The sequence below is a fragment of the Castor canadensis genome, chromosome 1 (genome assembly GCF_047511655.1).
Source record: "Castor canadensis chromosome 1, mCasCan1.hap1v2, whole genome shotgun sequence".
Lineage (NCBI taxonomy): Eukaryota > Metazoa > Chordata > Mammalia > Rodentia > Castoridae > Castor > Castor canadensis.
Genome location: NC_133386.1, coordinates 164,295,285 through 164,317,393, shown reverse-complemented (window position 1 = coordinate 164,317,393; position 22,109 = coordinate 164,295,285). Strand labels below are relative to the sequence as shown.

Here is a 22,109-nt window from a genome sequence, read left to right as displayed (position 1 = left end):
ACCTGTTGAAACTATTCCAGGTATGAGGGAAGGGGGATAAAGGAGAATGATGGAGGGGGTGAATTCAACTATGATATATTGGAGATATCCAATATACAAAATAAGAACTTTCGTAAATGCCACAATGTACCCCGAGCACAACAATAAAAAAGAAAGAAAGAAAAAAAAGGAAAAGAAAATCCCTTGCACCAGCAAAAAGAAAAAAAGAAGAAGAAATATTTCACATTAGAATTAGCTGTCATGGAGTCATGGTACTGCCAGTACAAGCACATGGTTAAAAGATGGACCTAAGGAAAAGAAAGTACTGAGCTTAAAGAAAAATGTGGACGTGGGGAAGGTGCTTCTTTATGTTTTGAATTTGATCGCACAAAGTTGAACTTGGTGAAATATTTGTAATTTTATTAAAGAATACATCTACTAAGATTCATTTTACCTTAGGGAGACTTATCTCTACGGAATAATAATGCATTATTTCTAGGAATAATTTGTTCTTTTTTCTAATCTTGAGTCACTCTAGTTTTAACAAAAGAATTACCCTTCTGACATATTTGACTTTTGTCAAATTCTTGCTACTATTTTTAGGTTATGTTTCATATACTGGAAAGAAAAATTTAGTACAAAGATAAATAGTCATGGAACTTATTTAAAAGAATTTTCATATAAAAGTATCAAAATGAACTTTTTTCTTTCCTATTTAAAACATCAAAAACAGGAAATGAATTAAATTTTAATACTTTTTTTGCATGATACTTCAGCTTTCCCCACTTAGAAGAAAAGTTGATGAGTTCAAACCCTAGTACCATGAAAGAAAAAAGACAGACCAAACCTTTGCAATAAGTCTCTTAATAACTTACCTTACTTGACTTTCATTCATTGTAACTAATCCATAGAAGAAAACACACAGGCCAACAACTGCTGCGGGAATCAGCATTCCAGTATACCACCCCAGCCAAGCAAAGTACAGCCCAATCTTCTCACCAAAGTACAGCCTGTGTAAGAAAGCAAATCTTTACCTTGAGTTAAAGCAAGAAAAACATTGATACCACAACAATTGAGAATTTCATATGGAACAGGCTCCCAGCCCAGTTCCTCTTCAACTCCATCTAGGGTATCTGATATTCCTGCTCGTTAATGTATATTATACTGGTGATGATGCTTACTTTTGTTAACTGTATCTATTTATTTTCCAAATTTCTTAATATGGCTCATAGGCTTTTTATACCCCAATTGTTTCCTTCCTCCATCTTCTTAGCAGCATCCTTTTTAGTCTTTATATCACAGACCTGTGCTAACCCATATCGTTTTTGCGTAAATTAGAAAAACACCACTTGTTCTTTCTTTACCTTAGCCTACCGCCAATTTGAATGGTAATGTAGTTTATAAAGGTCTGGTAAAAACAACATAAGTTTGCTGACTTCTCTACTTCTGTTAGGTCTTCATCTTCTAAACATGGTTACTTCACACACAATGTTTTTCTCCAGCTCTTGATTTAAAGAATAGTATGTCAAAGTTCATTAGGGAATATTGAACTGAACAGTGATTATTGCTGGGAAGAAAGTTGTTTTGTCTTTTTTTCTTTATAAAGATTCTTTTCCTAGAAACTATTTGCTTTGTACTTCATTCTCTGTATTGTGTCAGTTAAATTTTATACTATTTTCATCAGGCTTAGACTTAAAGTCATCCATCATTAAGCAAGTTTATCCAACTTTTTCCTTTTATTTATTTCACCCAGGCAACATCACTCAATGGTATATTTATTTCTTATACAATGATAAGTTTCTACTTGAAACTGAAGCGTATTATATTAACAGGTATTGCAAAAATAAAGCCACTTTTTCCTTAAACGAGTGTTCCTCAGTGGGGTGGAGCAGGGATTTTAGAACATTTACAAACAATGGAATATTTTTATAAAAGTGATGACCGAGGACTGCAGAGACCAAACTGCTCAGACAGAATTATACTGAGAATTTAATCACACATTGTTGAAGGTTAAGAAGAGGCACAATATTACTAGATATTATATAACACCTCAGTAAAAGACAGATTTCAAATCTGTTTTAGGAGCTGGAGAACCTAGCTGTAGACAAAGAAAGATTGATGAAATGTCCCTTACCTAGAGTACTATATTCACAATATCCTGTGATGTCTAATTGTTTCTGGAAGGTATAACAAAACCACAACAGAGCAAAGGAGGAAGAGAGCGTACCATTGCCATAACTTCTCACCATACTTCAATTATTGCTACTCTGTCTTTATCTCTTTTACAAAGTAACATCTCACATAACATTTCATTTGATGATCTCTTCTGCTGTTGAAAAAACTTCTATTATAAAATAAACAAATAATGAAATCTATTGTTTTAGAACTAATCTCTTAATTCAACAACTTTGTTCTTAAATTTAAACTCTGTTTTCTGTTGTAAATTTTTTTTCAAATAACAATGTTTTTTAAGTAGGTTTTGTAGCTGATGAATGCTTAAAATGTACTATTTTAGTTTCAAATAATTTTCTATAAAAATAGATTGAAAATAGATAGATTTGGTTATGAAATGTTTGAATCCATTTTTAAAATTGGAAAATAATGCAAACAACTCTCTAGAAATAATTGTTTATTAAAAAAATAAAATGAATTGATGGCCTGTTAGTTTCCATCCACTGCTAAGGAGCTTTCTTTCCAACCATGATAATGCTCTGAGTCTCTAACATCCATGATCAAAGTGAGTGTTTGTGTGCGTGTGTATCTGTATGTGTGTGTTTGTGTATTTTGTTGGAAGCAACACAAAAAAGAGTCATGCCCTCAGAATTATGTGTTTTAAAAACAACTTAATTCCAAAAATTGCACAGTTACAGACAAACCATCTTTCTGATTGTATAAAACTAAACCTTGTACAAATCCTATGCATGACATTTTTCCCCACCACCATCTCAATTTTGGTAGCAGCTAAATTCCTAGATCACAGCAACATCTATACTGTTTTACAGAATTCTTGGGTAGGTTTTCATGACACACTCCCCTTAGCAACTGAGAGACAAATATATGATTTTTCTAAGACAAATTACCCTTCTTTGTTAGCAAAGAATTAGTAGTAGTAGCAGTTGGATAACACTATTGAAAATGTGGGATGCTTGCTGAAATTACCCTAAGCAGCTACAGCAATGTGTTCTATAGTTATTGATACTGAAATATTGCTTAAAAATAATTTTCTTAATTCCTAGTAAATATGGTTTTATGAGACAGCAATAAATAGATCATGATGTATCTGTTTTAAGATTAATTCCAGTTGAAATCAGTTACTCACTGGAATATACTTCCTGGAATGGAGTAGATAATATGAATAATAGTCAGTTTTGTCTATTCTTGGGTTTTACATCCACAGAATAAACCAACTTAGATAAAAAAATGTATTTAGGACTGTATAATTGTGTCTGTACTGAGCATATACAGATATTTTTGCTTACCATTATTCCCTAAATAATACAGTATAACAACTATGTACATGATATTAATATTATATTAAGTGTAAATAATCTAGAGACAGTTTAAAATATATGTAAGGATGAACATAGGTTATATGCAGATACCATTCCATTTTATATAAAGTACTTGAATATCCATGTAATTTGATGTCTGAAGAGGGGTCCTGATGAGTCCAGTTCTCTGTGAATACTAATAGGTGACCATTTATACATAAATGCTGTATATCATTTTCCTTTCTCAGGTCCATTTTTTTGCTCTTTGCTTTGTTTTTTCATAGGGTAGTAGATTATTCAGTTCCCTTGTAAAATATTAACAGTTAAGGTGGGCTAAGATGTACTGGAAGACTTGGCAGTAGAAGGAACGGATAATCCATAATATTTTTCCTCTTCTTGGTGTTTCCCAAGGGTGTGCAACTGATGCTGTGTCCCAGCCACTGGACTGTTGTAATACATTGAATGCAGTTTTCCTTCCATCCTTAGGGGATTTTGTACATTTGGCAGTTGTTAATCAACTGCCTTGTATGATATCTCAGTTCATATACAATCAAAAGCCTTGTATGATATCTCAGTTCTTCTGTCCCCTGTGCAACCTATTTTCTGCATTAAGTTCCTTACATCAAACAATCATATTGTGGTTTCCTTTCTTTTCAGACGTATTCTCGCTGACATAGATAACATGGTAGGTATAAGAAATAATAATTCCCAGTATACTAAAATGAGAATAAAAAAGCACAATTTGCTCTCCATTAACAGTGCAATTGTAGTACCTGATTAAATCCAGAGGCTGATGCTTGTACCACATTCCCCAGCGTGCCCAGCGTTCATACAACAGATGCCTGTTATTCTGAGGTCCATGGGTTTTGATGGGCAGGCTGCTTTTGTAGGCTCCCTGAGACACATAACATGACATAAATTGGTACCCACTCTTTTACTAAAACTTGAACAAATAACTATTTCTTCCCTTATGGAATAACTTAGTAACCTTCTGAATGCTTCAGAGATTGTAAACTTAAACCCAGCACTGAATGATGTGGTAGATGTTTCTGTTACTGAAATTTTTTATAGCTCCTTAAGAATTATGTCTTATCTATTGAAATTGTTTTAAGGGGGGGGTGAGGGAGAATGATGGAGGGGTGATATATTGTAAGCACACATGTAAATATCACTGTGTATCCCCCTGTACAATTATTATTGTTAGGTCCCTGACATCCATAGGGCAGGAAGAAAGTCCTGAGGCTATCATTGAAACCAGGTCCCTTGGCCCAAAACTGCTTGCAAAATCTACCTGCTTGCAAAACTGCAGAAGACTTCCTGTTTTTCAACTAGCTGTGTGTACCAAGACATTCTACCTGGTGATCACTGACAATCAGGGCCCAACAACTCAGTTGTTCTCTGAAACAGAAACCCTCCCTCCTTTGATGGATGGCCCCTCCTATAAAGCCCACTACCCATTCCAGCTGAGCTGCTACACTCTGAACCTGAGAGTCAGCTCAGCAGTCTGTGCTTCCAATAAATTCTTTTCTATACTTGGCATGGTCTGAGGCTAACAAGACACTCTCACTTGGGGTCAATTCCTGCCCCTTGTGTCCTGCCCTCTCCCAGACCCAGACTGCTGAATTGACCCATGTGCCTATGGACTGTGGATCTTGGACCTTACTGCCTTGCCAGCTCTCCCATCCACCATTAGCCTCTCTCCCTCTGCCCTCCACATGACTTACCTCAGACTCGGTAAGTGTCACCATTCTTGGAGCTGCCTGTTCTCTCTCTGTCTCGGAAGTCATAGCGCTACACCAGGTATGCCAGCTACACCCACTGGGGCACCCCTCCACTTAGCATGGGGATGCCTGGCTAACCAGTTGGGCATCTCTGTGGATGGTGACCCAGGCCAGGGACACCCACCCTTGGGAACCTGTTTGGGTAACACTTCCCCCTTCTTCTCTCTCTCTCTATCTCTCTGTCTCTCTCTCTCACCTTGTTTCTCCCTTGGGAACCTGAGGAAAAGCTCCAAGCCCACTACAGCTGTAAGGCAGACAACCTGAGGAAACTTGGGCACTTGGCCTGGGGTTTGTACTGGCCTGCCAATGCTGCATGAGCTTTTTTTTTCTTCTTCTTAAAACCTTAACTCTCTCTCTCCTTTCTCTTTCCTGGCCACACCATGGGGACCACACACTCTAAATTAGACATGTCCATGCCTTTGGGATGCCTTCTCTGCTCCCTCGGGAACCTTGGTCTCCAACAAGATATAAAACCTAAACAACTAATTTATTACTGCAACACTGTTTGGCCTCAGTACAAGCTAGACAATCAATCTCAATGGCCTGAAAATGGTACTTTTTATTTTCACACACTTATAGATCTTGACAATTTCTGCCCTGCAATGGCAAGTGGTCCGAAATTCTGTATGTCCAAGCTTTTCTCTCTCTCCTCTCTTGATCCTCCCTGCTCCAACCTTCTAACACTGTTCAAATCCTCCTTGCCAGCAACAAACCCCCCTTCAAGATTTAAAAATCTTCCTAACTCATCTCCTGAAGATTCTTACCTTACTTGTGACCTCACAGGCTTTGTCTGCCGGCCTCCCAACTCCTCTTCCCACCAGGCCTCTACACCAATCTCTTCTCCCACCCCATCCTCCCATGACTCAGACCCCCCTTCTTCAACTCCTGCTGACTCTTCTAAACATCTGCCACCATATTCCTCTTCCACAGTAGTCACTATTGACCCTGAGCCATTGGCCCCTCGGGCACAAACACCACCACCATTACCCTCAGCCCCTGCTACACCTTCACCCTTCTCCTCCCCATCTGCATCCCATACCTGCTCCCATACCTCCTCCCAAGCATGCCCAGTTCATCTATATCCACTCTGGGAGGTGGTAGGAGCTGACAGCTTTATCAGAGTCCATGTGCCCTTTTCCATGACTGACCTTTCTCAAATTGAAAACAGACTTGGCTTTTCTAATGACTCAGCCTCTTATATTAAAGAATTCAAATACCTAAGCATATGATATGACATGGCATGATATATATGTTATTCTTTCCTCCACTTTAACTTCAGATGAAAAGGAAAGAGTTTGCTTGGCAGAAAGGCACATGCTGATGACGTCCACTGCACTGATCTCACTCTTCTGGTGGGATCCACGGCAGTGTCGCATGAGGACCCACATTGGGACTATCAAGATCCCTCCATGCTGGCTGCCCAAAATTATATGCTCAGCTGCCTCCTTGCAGGGCTACAATCTGATTCCCACAGGAGAGTTAATTTTGATAAGCTTAGAGAAGTTATCCAGCGTCCAACTGAAAACCCCACTGACTTTTTGAGACACCCGACAAAAAACCTAACCCGCTGTATGAAGCTTGATCTGTCCTCAAGGGCAGGAATACTTATTCTCAACTCCCATTTTATTTCCCAATTCTCTCCTGATATTCGAAAAAATACTTAAACAGGCAGAGGATGGTCCTCAAATCCCCCAAGGAGATCTTGTGAAAATGGCATTTAAGTTATTTAACAACTGAGAGGAGGCTCGAGACCACCTTAAGGCCCAGCTCTTGGTGGCTGCCCTGAGGTCACCTCCACCATCTTCAAAAAGGGCAGGACAATGCATGCCTCCATGGGCCTTCTTCAAATGCAATCAGATGGAAAACTGGGCAAAAAACTGCCCTTCACCTTGCCTGCCACCAGGACCCTGTCCACAATGTGGCCAGAATGGACACTGGAGGGCCAACTGCTCCTCTTTGCCTCCACAATGTAGGTCAGTCTCCCATCCCCATTCCTACTAGACTAAAGGCCTCACGGACCTCTTGGGCCTGGTGGCAGAAGACTGACACAGACCTGGGACCTCAGCCCCCTTCAAGATCACCTTGGAGGAGCCCAGGGTAACCGTCCAAGTAGCAGGTAGGCCTCAATCACCTACTTGGTGCTACCTGACTTTTTTGGGTAAGCTTTATCCTTCACAGATCTCTGTGGTGGGGGTGGACAGTCTCCTCTACCAGCCAAAAACTATTAGTCCACTCTTTTGTTACTTATCAGGTGTCCCCTTTACACATTCATTCCTTATCCTACCCTCTTGTCCCACCCCATTTTTGGGAAGGGATCTTCTCTCCAAACGTCATTTCACCTTCTCCTTTACAACCTCACCCACTACTCAAGACCAGTCCCATGTCCTTTTTCTAATGGTACTTACAAATTGCCATCCCTTGTCAGCTCCAAACTCTCTCCCTATCTCTCCTAATATAGTAAATCCAACAGTCTGGGATATCTTCTCTCCATCTGTCGTTTCCCACCATCCACCAATTAAAATCTATCTAAAAGACCCTAAGACTCACCCAAACAGGCCACAATATCTCATCTCCCTGAAGCATAGGTGGGGACTAAAACCCCTCATTGACAAACTCTTAGACAAAGAGATTCTTAAGCCCACCCACTCCCCATGTAACACCCCCATCCTACCTGCCTTAAAACCTGATGGCTCATACAAATTGGTTCAGGACCTGAGAGTTGTTAACTCGGCTGTGCTTCCCACTCATCCTGTAGTACCCAACCCACATACATTATTATCCCATATCCCTTCAGATACCTCTTATTTTTCTGTCCTCAATCTTAAGGATGCTTTCTTTATCATCCCCCTTCACCCTTCCCTTCCCAGGTCTGGCTGGTTACCTCAGGGCCAGAGGATTCCTAATTTTGCCCTCTTGGCCCAGCTCCTTTATGAAGCTGCAAGGGGCCCTCTAACTGAACCTATCAAACTCCCTTTCTTAAACTTCAAAAAGCCCTCTTCCAGGCCCCTGCTCTCTCTCTCTCCCAAACCTAGATGACCCTTTCAAGCTATATGTCATTGAGAGGGGAGGAATGCCATTAGGAGTTCTAGGAAAAATGAAGGGTCTTACCTTCGCTCCTGTAGCCTACTTATCCAAACAGCTTGACCCTGTCATCAAGGGCTGGCAACCTTGCCTGTCTGCTTTGGCTGCAGCAGCTCTATTAACTCAGGAATTCTCCAAACTCACTTTTGGGAAATCCACCACTGTCCTGTCCCCCCACCGAATGACTGACCTCCTGTCCCACCGCTGTCTCTCCAACCTGTCTCCTTCAACATTACAGCTTTTCCACCTCACTTTTATAGAAAATCCAGATGTTACCCTGCAGACTTGCCCTCCCCTTAATCCTGCCACCTTGCTTCCTGATGGCATGCCCTTAGAATACTCCTGCTTACCTACATTCTCTGCTTAACTCCACCTTCTGTTCAACTAAGGGATGCCAATCTTCTATTTTCCTTATCTTTGATATATCAAAGGTGTGCACTGTCAGTTGTGACCTTTGACAGCCGTTTTCTCCCTACTCCTTATCATCCCTTGCCTTTTTAGATGCCTCTAGGATCACCTAGGGGAGCTCAGCAGACAGAATTTTCACCAGATGCTACTACAACCCTCTCCAGCCTACCAACAACTGGCCTTATTTTCAAATGAGGCCTAAGGAAAACTGCCCACCTCTAGTCCCCGGGGATCTCATACATTCCAGCCAGAACCTCCCCAATGCCCCCATTCAGCAGAAAGCAGCCAGATCAATCAGCACCCATATTACCAACAAAAAGCTAGAATGTTAGGTCCCTGACGTCCATATGGTAGGCAGAAAGTCCTGAGGCTATCATTGAAACCAGGTCCCCTGCCCATAACTGCTTCAAAATCTCCCTGCTTGCAAAACTGCAGAAAACTTCCTGTTTTTCAACTAGCTGTATGTACTGAGCCATTCCACCTGGTGATCACTGACAATCAGGGCCCAACAACCTAGTTGTTCTCTGAAACAGAAACCCTATCTCCTTTGATGAATGGCCCCTCCTATAAAGCCCACCACCCATTCCAGCTGAGCTGCTGCACTCTGGACCTGAGAGTCAGCCCATCAGTCTGTGCTTCTAACAAATTCTTTTCTACATGTGGCATGGTCTTTGTTCAGCAGTTCCTTACAATTATATGCTAATAAAAGTAAATAAAAAATCATTATTTAATTGTTTTTTTAAAAATTGGGGTTCATTTCACTTAAAGTAAAGTAATTTTTAAGTTTCACTATTTGGAACTTAAGGTGTTTTAATAAAAAGAGTATCTTTACTATCAATGACAGAAATTATTGTAATCTTTGGTTAAGTAATTAAAATTATTATTCTACTTTAAGAAATGACCTAGTTATAGAAAAGTTTTCTAAATGTTAGGGAAGAGAGTATGTGTTCATTTAAAAAGTATGAGACCTTAGCCTCTAATGTTAGTCATGTTTTAAAAACTACAGGTAAAATATTTCAAAACTTGAAGCATTTAACAAATTGTTTGTATGCTAAAACAAACCTTCTATTTCTAAAAAAAGAAAAAACTCTCTTGGGGTCTTAGATTTGCTATTTGAAAACACTTCACTATTGACTGACCATGTGGTATTTGAAATGGTATTTAATTTCTCTGAGGTTTATTTATCTAACATGGGAAACATAAGTATTACCTTTTCCTTGTTATTGTTAGACTAAAGGGAAAACTCACCCAGAGGGTTCAGTGCTTGAAATGTACAAACATATTGCCTGCTGTTGCTATTCTGGTTCTTACTATAAGTAGATATTCTATAAATAGTGTAACCATTGGATGTTGGCTTCCTGGGTTCAAAACATTGCCTTTGAAGCTTAACCTTTCTGTACCTCAATTGCCTCTTTACAAAATGGAGTCAATATTGTCTTTCTTAAAAGGTTGTTTCAAGGATCAAACAAAATCATCCATATAAAACAATTGAGTTCATTGAAAAATAGGAAATTTTTAATATATTTTTTCCATAATTGGTTATGCAGGACTCCACATTTTAATACATTATATTCTGTGAGTGCTTGGTCTTAACTTTATGAATAGGAGAGTGATTGCTTTGAATGTTCATAAGTGAAACCTCTAAAAGACCTCATTTTTATGTTAAAATGTGAAATCCGCTTAAGAAAGATGTCAAGGGATAGAGGGGAGACAAGAAGAAGTTAAGACAAATTCAAATGTCACTCATGGTACTCCACAATTTGGAGCAGGCATTTCTATTTGAAACTGGCAGGGAGGTAAAAATCTGGCCAGGAATCAAGTAGATAATGTACTCCAAGTTTGCCTTGTGGATTTGTTTTCAATTTTATCCTAAATAAGTAGCCACAAACCAAGGACCTGACTGTTTGGAGTGATGGTGAATCCTAAATTGGAGCAAGCATGCACTTTCTATGCAGAGGGCTGCAGTCAGAATATCTAATACCTGTTTCACAAGCATCTCTCACTGACGGGAGATTCTTCATGGGGGGCAAACTGAGAAGGGTTCTGGAACTCAAGAGCCAGTGAGCAGCCATAAGATTATAATAGGGTCTTAGTTTCAGGGCCACTTGCTGACTGATATGTCCTGCATGTGGGAACCCAGGCTCAAATTAAAAAAAAAAAAAATGGGATCAATCATTGAGCATGAAAGTATTTTTCTTTTTTTAAGTGGAAATGTTCCTAGGTTAGGCATGTTAGCTTGTGTCTGTAATCCCAGCTGCTTGGGAAGCAAAGATAGGATGATCACTGTTTGAGGCCAGCCCAGGCAAAAAGTTAGTGAAATTCTATCTCACAGAACAAGCTGAACATGGTGGTGTGTGTCTGAAATTTCAGCTTTGTAGGAGGCAGATGTAGGAGCTAGCCCAGGGGAAAAGCAAGAGACCTTATCTGAAAAACAACTGAAGTAGAGAGGACTGGTAGACTGGTAGATGCTTGCATCACAAGCATGAAGTGCTGAGTCCAAACCCCAGTACTGCCAAAAAATGACAGAGAGAGACAGAGAGAGACAGAGAGAGAGAGAGACAGAGAGAGAGAGAGAGAGAGAGAGAGAGACAGAGAGACAGAGAGACAGAGAAAGGAGAAGGGAATGGGGAAGGCAAAAGCGAGAGGAGGGGAGGAGAGAAGAGGACAGAGGAAGAAAGGGGAAAAACAAAAAATCAAAGAAAGAAATGGAAATTGTCTTTCAAGTTTACCTCATGTGGGGGAAATGCTGCAATATAGGAGCCGTTGTTAATAAGTTTACGGATACCTGGAAAGAGAACAAGAAAATAAAACTGAAAACATTTGAATCTTTTCAATGAAAAATTCCCTTTGAAGAATATACACACATTTGGGACAGGGATTAATTGAAAATTTTAAAATAACTCAAAGGACTTTTATTGCCATATCACCTATGCAGACACTGAGATTGTGAAGGGATTGAGATTCAGTGCTGCTGTGTCCTTTGTAGGATGCCAACACATGGCTTGATTTGCTGTATTGTATCATGAGACTGAGCATTTTAATGCCTACCTATTTGGGTAAGGAACAACATTATTTTTTACTCTGAAAACAGTAGCACTTGGTCAAGGATGAAGAATCCTATACTTCCCCAGAACATCTCAGGAGGTTATTGAATTGCAAAGTCTTTAGTTATTTATACTAAGCCAAAGGGCCATAAATAGCAATACAGGATAGTGCAAATCTCCATCTCAGTAAAGAGAATACTTGGACGCAGTCCTCATGAAAAAAAGCCTTCACAAAGCCTTTCTGGAATAGAACTTTTGTTGCAACATTATTTACATTAATAAAAAATTAGAAATAATTTCACATCTCAAACACAAGGACTCTGAGCTTGTGATTCTCCTACCTCAGTCACCTGAGTAGCTGGGATAATGGACATATATTACCACACCCCACTGTTCTATTTATTTTTTTAAGTGCATATAAGCACAGGTGCAATCATGTAGAAATAATTTCAGTTCATATTATGGATTTATTTTTGTTTTATTTTTAATATTTTTGGTGGTATTGAGGTTTGAATTCAGGCCTTACACTTACTAGGCAAGTGATCTCCTCCTTAGCCATGTCCCCAGTCCTTTGGCTTTAGTTATTTTTCAGATAATGTGCTTTTGCCCAGGGACAGCCTCAGACCTCAGTCCTCCAAACTCAGTCTCTTTATTCTTGGGATTATAAGCATGTATCGCTTTGTTTAGCTTGTTCTTTGAGATAAGGGTCTCACTAACTTTTTGCCTGGACTGGCCTTAAACCTTGATCCTGTTTTCTCTGCTTCTTATTAGTGGATATTACAGACAGGAGTCATCACACCCAGTTTATTTTTATTTCTTTAGAAAACTTTGGACTATGTTTAATTTTTTGGGTAATGTAACTGTTTTGACTATTCAGTCATAAATGAATTATTAATCAGAAGAGAATCAGAATTTGAAGGTCCTTTTTAAAAGTGGTCCAGTTGAAACATATGAATTCATATTATTACTGTGGCATTCCATTTTAATGTTGGTACAAGTTTCCAATGACTGTCAACTTTTTTATTTCAAGGACTTTGGGACATTTGACTAACATTTGAGGTCTTCAATGTTTTAGTTTCAACCTTGCAATTAAATGGCCAGTTTGTTTGTTGCCTGTTGTTTTGTTCTTAGCCCTATGCAAACTTCACAATTTTATTTATTTTTTTAGGTGAGATGTTCTCAATTTTCTTTGGTATTACACATGTTGTAGCAAACAACACAGAAATTTAGAAAGGTAAAAGTAGCTGTCATTTTACATCCCAAAGATAATCTGTAAGAGGTTTCTTACATTTTTCTAGGCTTTCCCATCTTTTGATATATGTGTATTTCAGAAAGGGAATTGCATTAGACTTACAGTTTTGTATTCTGCTTTCTTTCACTCAATGCATTGTTGATATCCAGCAAAGTCAATAAATAGAGAACTAATAGCTAATTTTAATCCCCGTGAGTAGAGAATCCACTCATATACTTTGTGTAACACATAGCACATGGCTAATATATACCTAGATACATATAACTGCCCTGTATGTTTATGTTAAATGAAGAGTGAATAAATATAACATAGATTTTAATGGACATATTTTATGGATGTGACCTAACTTATTTGTCAGTCCTCAGTGATGGAAATTTTTGGTGGTTCTAATCTTATTCTATTAAGAAGGCATGATTAACCACTTTCTATGCATCTTGTCATTCAAAATTTGATTGTTGGTTTGAAATAAATTTCAAGAAATAAAATTTCTATTCTAAAGTATTTACACATTTCATACATTGATACATTTGGCCAAATACCCTCCAAAAAACTTTTCTTTTTGAAAGGCAGCAAAATAAAGTCTTCATAGAAGTTAGGTTCAATGTCATTTAAAGAAAATGAAGGCAAAACTTGCAGTGTTAAAAAGCAACAATTCCTGGTATAATTAGTATCTGCTTTCTCTATGCTACTCAATAATGTTCTTACCCACTTTTGATATCCCGTTTTCGTATTTGGTGCGTTCCAGCATATGATAGACTATCCTGCTTCGAGTAGCATTGCTAAAGAAGGTGTCCTTATTGTTTATTATAAAGCTGTGAAGATGAGGGGAATGATTTTAATACTTAGAACAGAGCATGAAATCCCAGCACAGTGACACGATCCCAGGTAATTGTCCATTTGTTTCTTCCATTAAACATAATGCATGTGAAGTATACAAAGTCAGAACAGAAATTACTCTCTTTGAAAAAAAAAATCAGTTGACAGAGAAAAAAATTAGTTGACATGCATAGAAAATGCAGGAAATTATCAGATATTCATGTTCATATCTTCTTTCAGTTTATAAAGGAATTATAGGTGTTCTCATATTTCTTATTTAGCATGGAGCAGGAAGAGAAAAGATCACATTAATTTTGTGTACCTCAAGCCATAATGCATTAAAAATTGATATCATTCCCATGACACACCTTCTAGTCTAGCTTATCTTGTTTTCAGAGCTTAGCAATAAGCAATCGTCTTCCTTTCCTTTGATGTCCTATATTTTCCTTGTGTTTGAAAGTAGTAAGGAGGGGCCATATGAGTGCTAGCAACACAAAGGGCAAAAGGGTGATTTCAAAGCAACAGGAGGGGTCTATTTTAGCATTCAACTTATAATACAGTGGGAGCCACCATAAGTGGAGTGAGCTGGATCTCATTTAAGTTCTGACACTTCCTGTTTCCAGGAGCTTTATCCCTGTGAATGATAAGCCACTATTTGCAGACACCTAGTGCTGAAGTATAAAGACTTCTATGATCCTCACTTCCTCTTCATCTTCTGTATTCAAGCAGTTGCCTAACTAAGTCACTTGACTACCTGTGCAACCTTTCTCCAGCTCAGGCACTATCGCTTTTGTCCTCAAAGTCACTGCCTCTTGCCTAGATTGCCAGAAAAGTGTCTTCCTAATTTACCATTCAGTTTTCCATTGGCCTTTTAAAACTCAGCTCTACTCTTCACAGCACTATTCTACTTTTAGGATGTCAGCAACTCTCCATTAGGAGCATAATTAAACTTCTTATTTTCCTCCAAGTCTTTCTATATATTTGCACTCTAATGAATTCCCCAAGTCTTATTTCTTAGAGCTCTGGCTTCTTTTGTCTGATTATCTGTCAAATTGTATAAGTCACCATCACCTTAAATTCCCCTGCTTCTTTTTCTCTGGATTTTGCTCTGTCTTTAATATCTGTGCCTCCCCTTTCTCTACCTCCCTCCATATTTTTACCTGCAAAAAGGGCTATTTCCTTCAAAAAGTCTTCCCGGATACTCTCCATTGAATGTGGCCCACTCTTTTTTTAAATCAAATTTGCATTATATCTTTACTCACAATTGATTTTATGCAATGTTATTTTAATCTATACATCTGTCAATTTTATTGACACCGAGTTACTCAGTATCTAATATTATGTGTGTTATTTCTATATTCAAATGCACCAATGTGTAGGCAGCAGAAGGATTGCCCATCGTTCTGATTGCTCTTTCACCATAAGACACAGTTTGGTATTTCTGAACAAGTATTTCTTAAACAGATTAGTTTCTTTTTTTCATGCAGTTACATTATGAAGAAATATGATACAGGCAAGCAAATAAGTAATAAAATTCCATATAATTTCTAGGAAGAAAAATGAAACAGCACAATGGCATAGAGAAGTAGTTTCCTTTTGGGGTGGTGATGTTGGAGTGGGAGCAGAATAGTAAGAAGGAAAATGCCATGCAGAGATGTGGGAGCAGAGTATGCCAGGGAAAGAGAACAGCAAGAATAAAAAGTTGGGACTGCATTTGATCAAATGATCTGTAGAATCAAGGTTTGTATGGTTGGAGTAAGTAAATGGTGGGGAAAATGTAGAATACGAAGTGAGAATGTTGGACAGGAACTAAGGAATTTGCCCCTCTACAGAAGATTATTAAAAACTGTATTGTATTATAAGTAGTAATGGGAGGCTGTTGGGGAATATAAGCAATATGTAATATAAGATATTGCATGATCTGCTTGATGTTTTTCAAATATCAAGCTGGTTCCTTGGGTTTTCAGAGAAAGAGTATACTTTTTATTTGTTGGACTACAGATCTCTAGAGGTCCTTTAAAAATAGAGCAGAAAGCTGAAGGAGCTCTCACGAACTGTGACTTCTCCCTAATCTCAGCTGGCATTTGAATTTGTACCCATTCCCCACCCTCTCTAGAGATGGAATTGGAAAGGATGCTTCTAGATCCACCTCTAAGAATAAGTAATGGAATAAATAGGCTGTTTGGAAGGGGATAGTTTCCCACTGGTTCCTACACATTTGATGGTCTGGGATTCTGTTCCATCCTTTTCTTAACTTCCCATATCCCAGAATACAGGTTAATACTAGAGTGGTATAAGTGAGCTCTACAGTTTTTGTTCTATATTACATTGCAAATTTCTCCATCCTCATGTTTATTTTATTTAATCCTAAATTTGCATATTTGTTTGCTTACTTGACTAGGAGCACTATGGAAGCAGAAGGCAGAAGAAATGTCCTAATCCTCCATTGTATCCTCAACCCTTGACGTGGAAAAACTCAATAAATATTATTTGAATGAATAAATGGGTAAATAAAGAGATATGTTGGCAGTAGACAGGCAGAGAAAGAGACAAATATATAGATAGAGAGAGAGAGAGGTGTCCAATATTACCTGAACATATTCTCACTTACCCTAGTTTAATAAGATTAAGCCAGAATAGTTTAATAAATATGTTAATTAAATGCAACCATGGTTTAAATAATGTATCAATTTGGATAATGTATTATTAATACTAACTCCATTATCATCATTATGTTATTTTAACTGAGTGATTTTCTACTTTAGTAATTATTTGTCACTTGAATGTCTCTAAATCATAAAATTAATAAAGAACCAATAATGTTCACTGAGAACTGTTCCTGAGTTAATCATACATTTTAATACAGTGACACATTCTCTGGCCTACTTGGTGAACAATGGAAATGGTCACAAGTATTTTTTATTCTACAAACAAGTTCCAGGTAATGAAAGGTGCAAAGGCAGATGATAGGAGAAGAGATCGTAACTCACTGGTGAATTCGTGCTCTGCTGAAAGGTCCGGTGTAGCAGTCTGACTCCTCTAGTTCTGGAAAAGCTGACTTGTCAAGAACCATTGGGTTTTGCGACATCCACTTTTTGATTCTTTTGAAATAATTTTGTACCCTGGAACAAAGTCTCATTTTAGAAGTAGATTAGGTCACATTTCAGAGCCATTCCAATTTCTCTTGACAGGACCTTTAAGTACTAAAGAAAGAAGTCCAAAAAGACAAGACAGACACCTACACGCACCCAACCACACATGTGCATTCCTTTTGTTCTCACACAAACCAAGTTCTACACTTGTTTAAACTCTTTCAGGGCAATCCCTGTTATCCTGATTGGAAAAACAAACAAACAAACAAACCAAACAATACCGTGAAATACATTTAAGTATTACCATACATAAAGAAGGCTGTAGGGAAGCGTATTTTTAAAAAGTAGTGTGATGTATTTATTGAAGCTGTGTATATACGTATGCATATATCTCTATCTGTGTTAATACAGATTATTCCCTGAATGTTTTAAAAAAAGAAACCAGCCATGTAGCTCTACACAAGTGGAGACTGAAAAGAAATACATGGTTGAACTCAGGGCCTCATGCTTGCGAGACAGGCATTCTACCACTTGAGCCACTCCTCCAGCCCCCTGACACACTCATTGTATATAGTGATTTCTTCTGAAAATTTGATTCCAAATTACTATCATTTTATTCTAAGTTACTATTATAACAGCTGTGTTCACTAAAAGGAAATCATACGATATTTACATACTACTTATCATGTTCTATTGGCCAAGTTTTGGCATCTTCTGCAATAGTTAAGTCAAATAGAGAGACACAGAATATGTCCCCAGACAAGTAAAACACATCTCAGTATTTGGATAATTCTGCTTGAACTTCAAAAAAAAAAAAAAAATTGAAACAGCAATGAGCAGGCCTTAAATACCAAATCTTAAGAATTATTTCATTTGAGTTTATTATGGTAAGATTGTCATGTAAAATTTGAAGTCAAAATCAAATCCTGCTGTGAAATTTAGGATTCAAAAAAATCTTTTGTCAAGTACGATTATCATGTAGCTGTGAAAGCATTTTTAGTTTTGGAAATACTACAATATTCCTTTTCGGCCTACAATAAGAAATAAGCAGTTTTGGAGGCAGTCATTTTGCTGGTTTTCATTATAAAGAAAGTCTCTAAAATAAAAAAAAAAATCACCATGTCCCAGAAGCCAGTGCACTGACATGGAGGAAGCATTAGCTAGATTATATACCAATGACTAGCTTTTTAAACGCAGCTAAAGAAAGGAATGTAGCAGTAGAATCAGATGGATGTCCTGATACTGAACTATCATCACCAGTCTTTGAGCTTCAGTTTCCTCAGTTCTGAAAAGAGGAAGTACTTCTATCTTTTGTCTTTATTAAATGACCAGGAGAGTCAAATGAAAGGAGGCATTGCAAATGTTGATATACTATAGCCCCCGATGACCTCCATCTCTGATGAAATTACAAGCAACCTAGAAATGAGGTGAATTAAAAAAAATTTTTTGTAAGAAATTTACTCAAAGGACTATCAGGTCATCAATTATGTTGGTAACAGAAAATAAATAATATTAAGCATTTCACCCGTATTTCCTGTGAAGAGGTCAATGCCACTTAATGGGGAAATATTAACAGGATTTGAATACCAAGATACCATAATCTACCTTAATAATTTCTTTGAGTCTCACTTAGTTTTCCCATCTTCTAAGTGAAAGAATATTTTGAGTATTAAATGGACAATGACTGATTCTACAGTGCACTGCATATGGCGTGCACTCAATAAATACTTATGACAATAATCATGAAAGGAGATATTTCTACTACTATTTGTACTGCCTCAAGCAATCATCTAATACATTATCTATATATCAGTAGATGTTGGGCATGCTGACCTTATTTAAACTCAAGATTTTGTGTATAATGTGAAGAAGACTTCTAATGGAGCCTTAGAGTCCTGTGTTAAAAATCAGGGGAAAGCTAAGAGAATTCCATTGAAATTGAAAATAAGTTTGGATTAAAGGATCAAAAGAACTTGGTTAAAACTCAAGCTGCCAAACTAGATGTGAAAACTGGAGCAGGGAGCATGAGAAGTGATGGTAAGGGAGTCATTTATTTCCCCTAATCTGCAAAACTAGCTACTTTTTTTTTTCTGCCTTTCTTGCAGGTTGTTTTGAAGATTCTTTAATATTTGAATGTGAAAATGCTTTGTAAGTAAAATAAATTGCTGCCATAATAAAACTGTAGTTATTTCCTCTAAACCTGCCCAGAGAAATGATGATCTTCAAAAACAGGACAATTGCCTATACATTATTTATCCCCTCCAAAATTTGTGCCAAAATTCACCATGCACAAAACATCTTTCCCACTTCAAGAAAGGAAAAGCATACATGAAAAAAAAAAATGGGCACATTTGATTTAAATTGATTTAAATTTTTACTTTGTGAAGTTGTTACAGTTCAAGCATTACAATTTTATATCAACTATCATCACACATTAGTCCCGCACATACGTGCATACGTCATACTCACTCCACTTAAGTTTTCTTCCCCACCCAGTCAGAATCAGTCATTTCCTTAAGTTAATGAATAAATTTAGGCAAACACAATGGTATTTTTTTCACTTTAATATGTCGTATTTTATGAACTCTTTTTACTATTTATTTCCTGTCTCCCCTCGTTTGTATTCAGAAAGCCAAGAAACAAATAAAAATATTTGTAATAAGTAAAATACAAAGGGATAGGTTATAATAAGGTTCAAGATACATTGATAATAACTTGGAATGACTAATAAGTAAATTTCAATTTCATGAAGCTAACCAGAAAATAATAAACATAAAAGATAAAACATATTGAAATATATGATATAGTGCTCATTTTTCTAGTTTACTTGTAAGGTTAACCAAACTAGAAAAAAAGACCATATTTCTGCTATTATAAATGTTGTTACATACAAATATTTATCAAGCATTCTAAATACAAGTTACCTTTAAAACTGAAGTAAAATGCTTTTGTGCAAATAAACTTCTGCTGAGATTTTAATATATAGTATTTTACTCTTGTGCAAATATCTGAAGGAAAGATGCCTACTCAACAAAAAACCTACTAACTAAGTAGTTACAAAGTCTCATCAGGTGTATGGCAGCACTTTACAGGGGTAGAAACAGATATTTTGTCATCCATCCAACATTGAACAGGCATGCGGGGCAATCTGCAGTTGTAAATTTATATATTATAATATTCCAATGACTGATTTTAATATTAAAAATGACTTAGGGACCAAATACCCACAAAGGAAGTGAAGAAAATTTCATTCTAAATCAGAACCTTAACCTGACAGAAATATTTGACCTGGTTGAGAGCATCATTAATTTTTAAAGTCATTTTAATAATAATTTATTTAATATTCATTCCAATTTCAAATTTTTTCTCTATGGTTTACTTTTCCCATCATCAAGTCCTACCAGAGTTATATTTAATATTCAAAAAAATAGATCAATATTCTCCTCTTACGACTTATAACATTTGACGTTATATTCTTTGGTATAGGAAATGATTTATTGAATCTTTTCCTAAAACGGTCTCTTCACACTACATGGCTTTTCTAGTTTTTGTGTCAATCTGATTTGTAATATCCTACAGCAGTATTCATTGCATCACACTCTGCCATATTCCTGTGCTTTGTCTCTGGTGATTCTTTTGTAATAAGCAGGATGACAGTCATGTGTATAAAGTCTTTTGTTTGGACATCGATTGAATGGAAACTCATCTCTTTCAGTTACACAGTGCTAAGGCAGCCAAGGTGGAAGAATTTCTTCTATCTCAGGGTTGTGGTTTAATTCTTTTTTTCCATAGCTTTTCTTACCACAATAGGTACACAGTTGATGTTTTATGATGAAACTCTTAAAAAGAAGTTCATTTTTAAAATAGAAGAAGAGAGGAAGCTTAGGGTGTTAGAGTAAGAGTGGATCTGCATGCAAAAGATGTTGCATGTCCTTGGTAAACCACTGCATGGCTTTGGATGTTAGTCTTTACCATTTCTGTCAAATAAGAGTATTGGATTGAGTGATACAGATGGTCTTTGCTAGGTCTATTGTTCTGTTACTCTAGTGGGTCATCATTTATCCATTGATTCTCATTTTATAATGATTTTTAAAATTAAAATCTTTTCGGATGCTAACTAGCAATTAAAATTCTCCTTTCATAAAATTATAACATGGAGAATTCTGACAATGTCAATCATAAACAGTCTCAAAGAAATGATCTGATTTAAACATTATTCAATTTGTCACAAGTCACTTTGGAAACTGTTTCAACAAATTATTAGAATTTTCTCCCTGAAATTTACAACTGCTGACATGGGAAATCAACTGTTTTGTTTTATATTTTTCCAAGTGACACATTGGTCTTAAAGAAATTATGCATCACCCACCGACCTGCTCATTGATTTGTTCCTCTGGTCAGTATAATAGCATTTTTTCCTGAAAAAAATAATAGAAATCAGCTGAGGAGAGTCACAGGAAATAAAGTGAGACCAGTGAGTGACAATATTCAGAAACATTGAGTATTTAAATACCCCAAGTTCTATAAGCTAAAGAATTTAATACATTTCAAATAAACCAGGACAGTATATTGTGAAGAATAATAAGTTTACATTTTAATTTGAGAGTCGAAGTTACTGTTAATACAATCACTTTAAAAACCAATATACTTTTTCAAATATGTTATTTTTAATTCTTTTGTTTTACGCATGTCTTCTGTCACTCAAAGCATACTAACCAGATTATTTGCTTATAAGTTATATGGAGTTATCTAAATCCATCCATTCATTCACTCACCTAAACACATTTGTAATAAATACTTTTTGATTTGCCAAGAAATATTATGATATAACCACTAAAAATCTAGAGAAAAAAGGTCTCTGCCCTCAATGAGCTTCCTTTACAGTTGAGCCAACAAGTGATCACATACAATTAAGTGTGATAATGTAGGGATACAAGACAGTGGAATGGGAATACCTAGGACAGAGATCTCAAGTGGTTTTTATAGGTGAAAGAGAAAGGAAATAGGGAAGTCTTCCAAAGGATGTTAGTTGTATTGAGTCTTGAGGACTGAGTGGGAGTAAAACTCCAGATAAAGTGAATGTTCCTAGCATTCTAGACCTAGGTGGTAGCATATAAGATGGCTAAGGGGGAAAGACACAGTGTTGTAAGATTCAGGGAACTGCA

At 37.0% G+C, this 22,109-nt stretch overlaps 1 protein-coding gene across 2 annotated transcripts in view; it reads right to left on the bottom strand.

Moving 5' to 3' along the window:
- The window catches only part of Ano3 (anoctamin 3), a 286,849-nt gene that overhangs the window by 97,325 nt on the left and 167,415 nt on the right, over positions 1-22,109 (bottom strand). For both annotated transcript variants that reach the window (XM_074043012.1, XM_074043020.1), the window contains 6 exons: positions 21,318-21,362; positions 16,843-16,974; positions 13,742-13,848; positions 11,470-11,525; positions 4,244-4,365; positions 855-989 (listed from right to left, as the gene is read on the bottom strand). In XM_074043012.1, the coding sequence (XP_073899113.1) occupies positions 855-989; positions 4,244-4,365; positions 11,470-11,525; positions 13,742-13,848; positions 16,843-16,974; positions 21,318-21,362 (597 nt within the window). The remainder of the gene's footprint in view (positions 1-854; positions 990-4,243; positions 4,366-11,469; positions 11,526-13,741; positions 13,849-16,842; positions 16,975-21,317; positions 21,363-22,109) is intronic.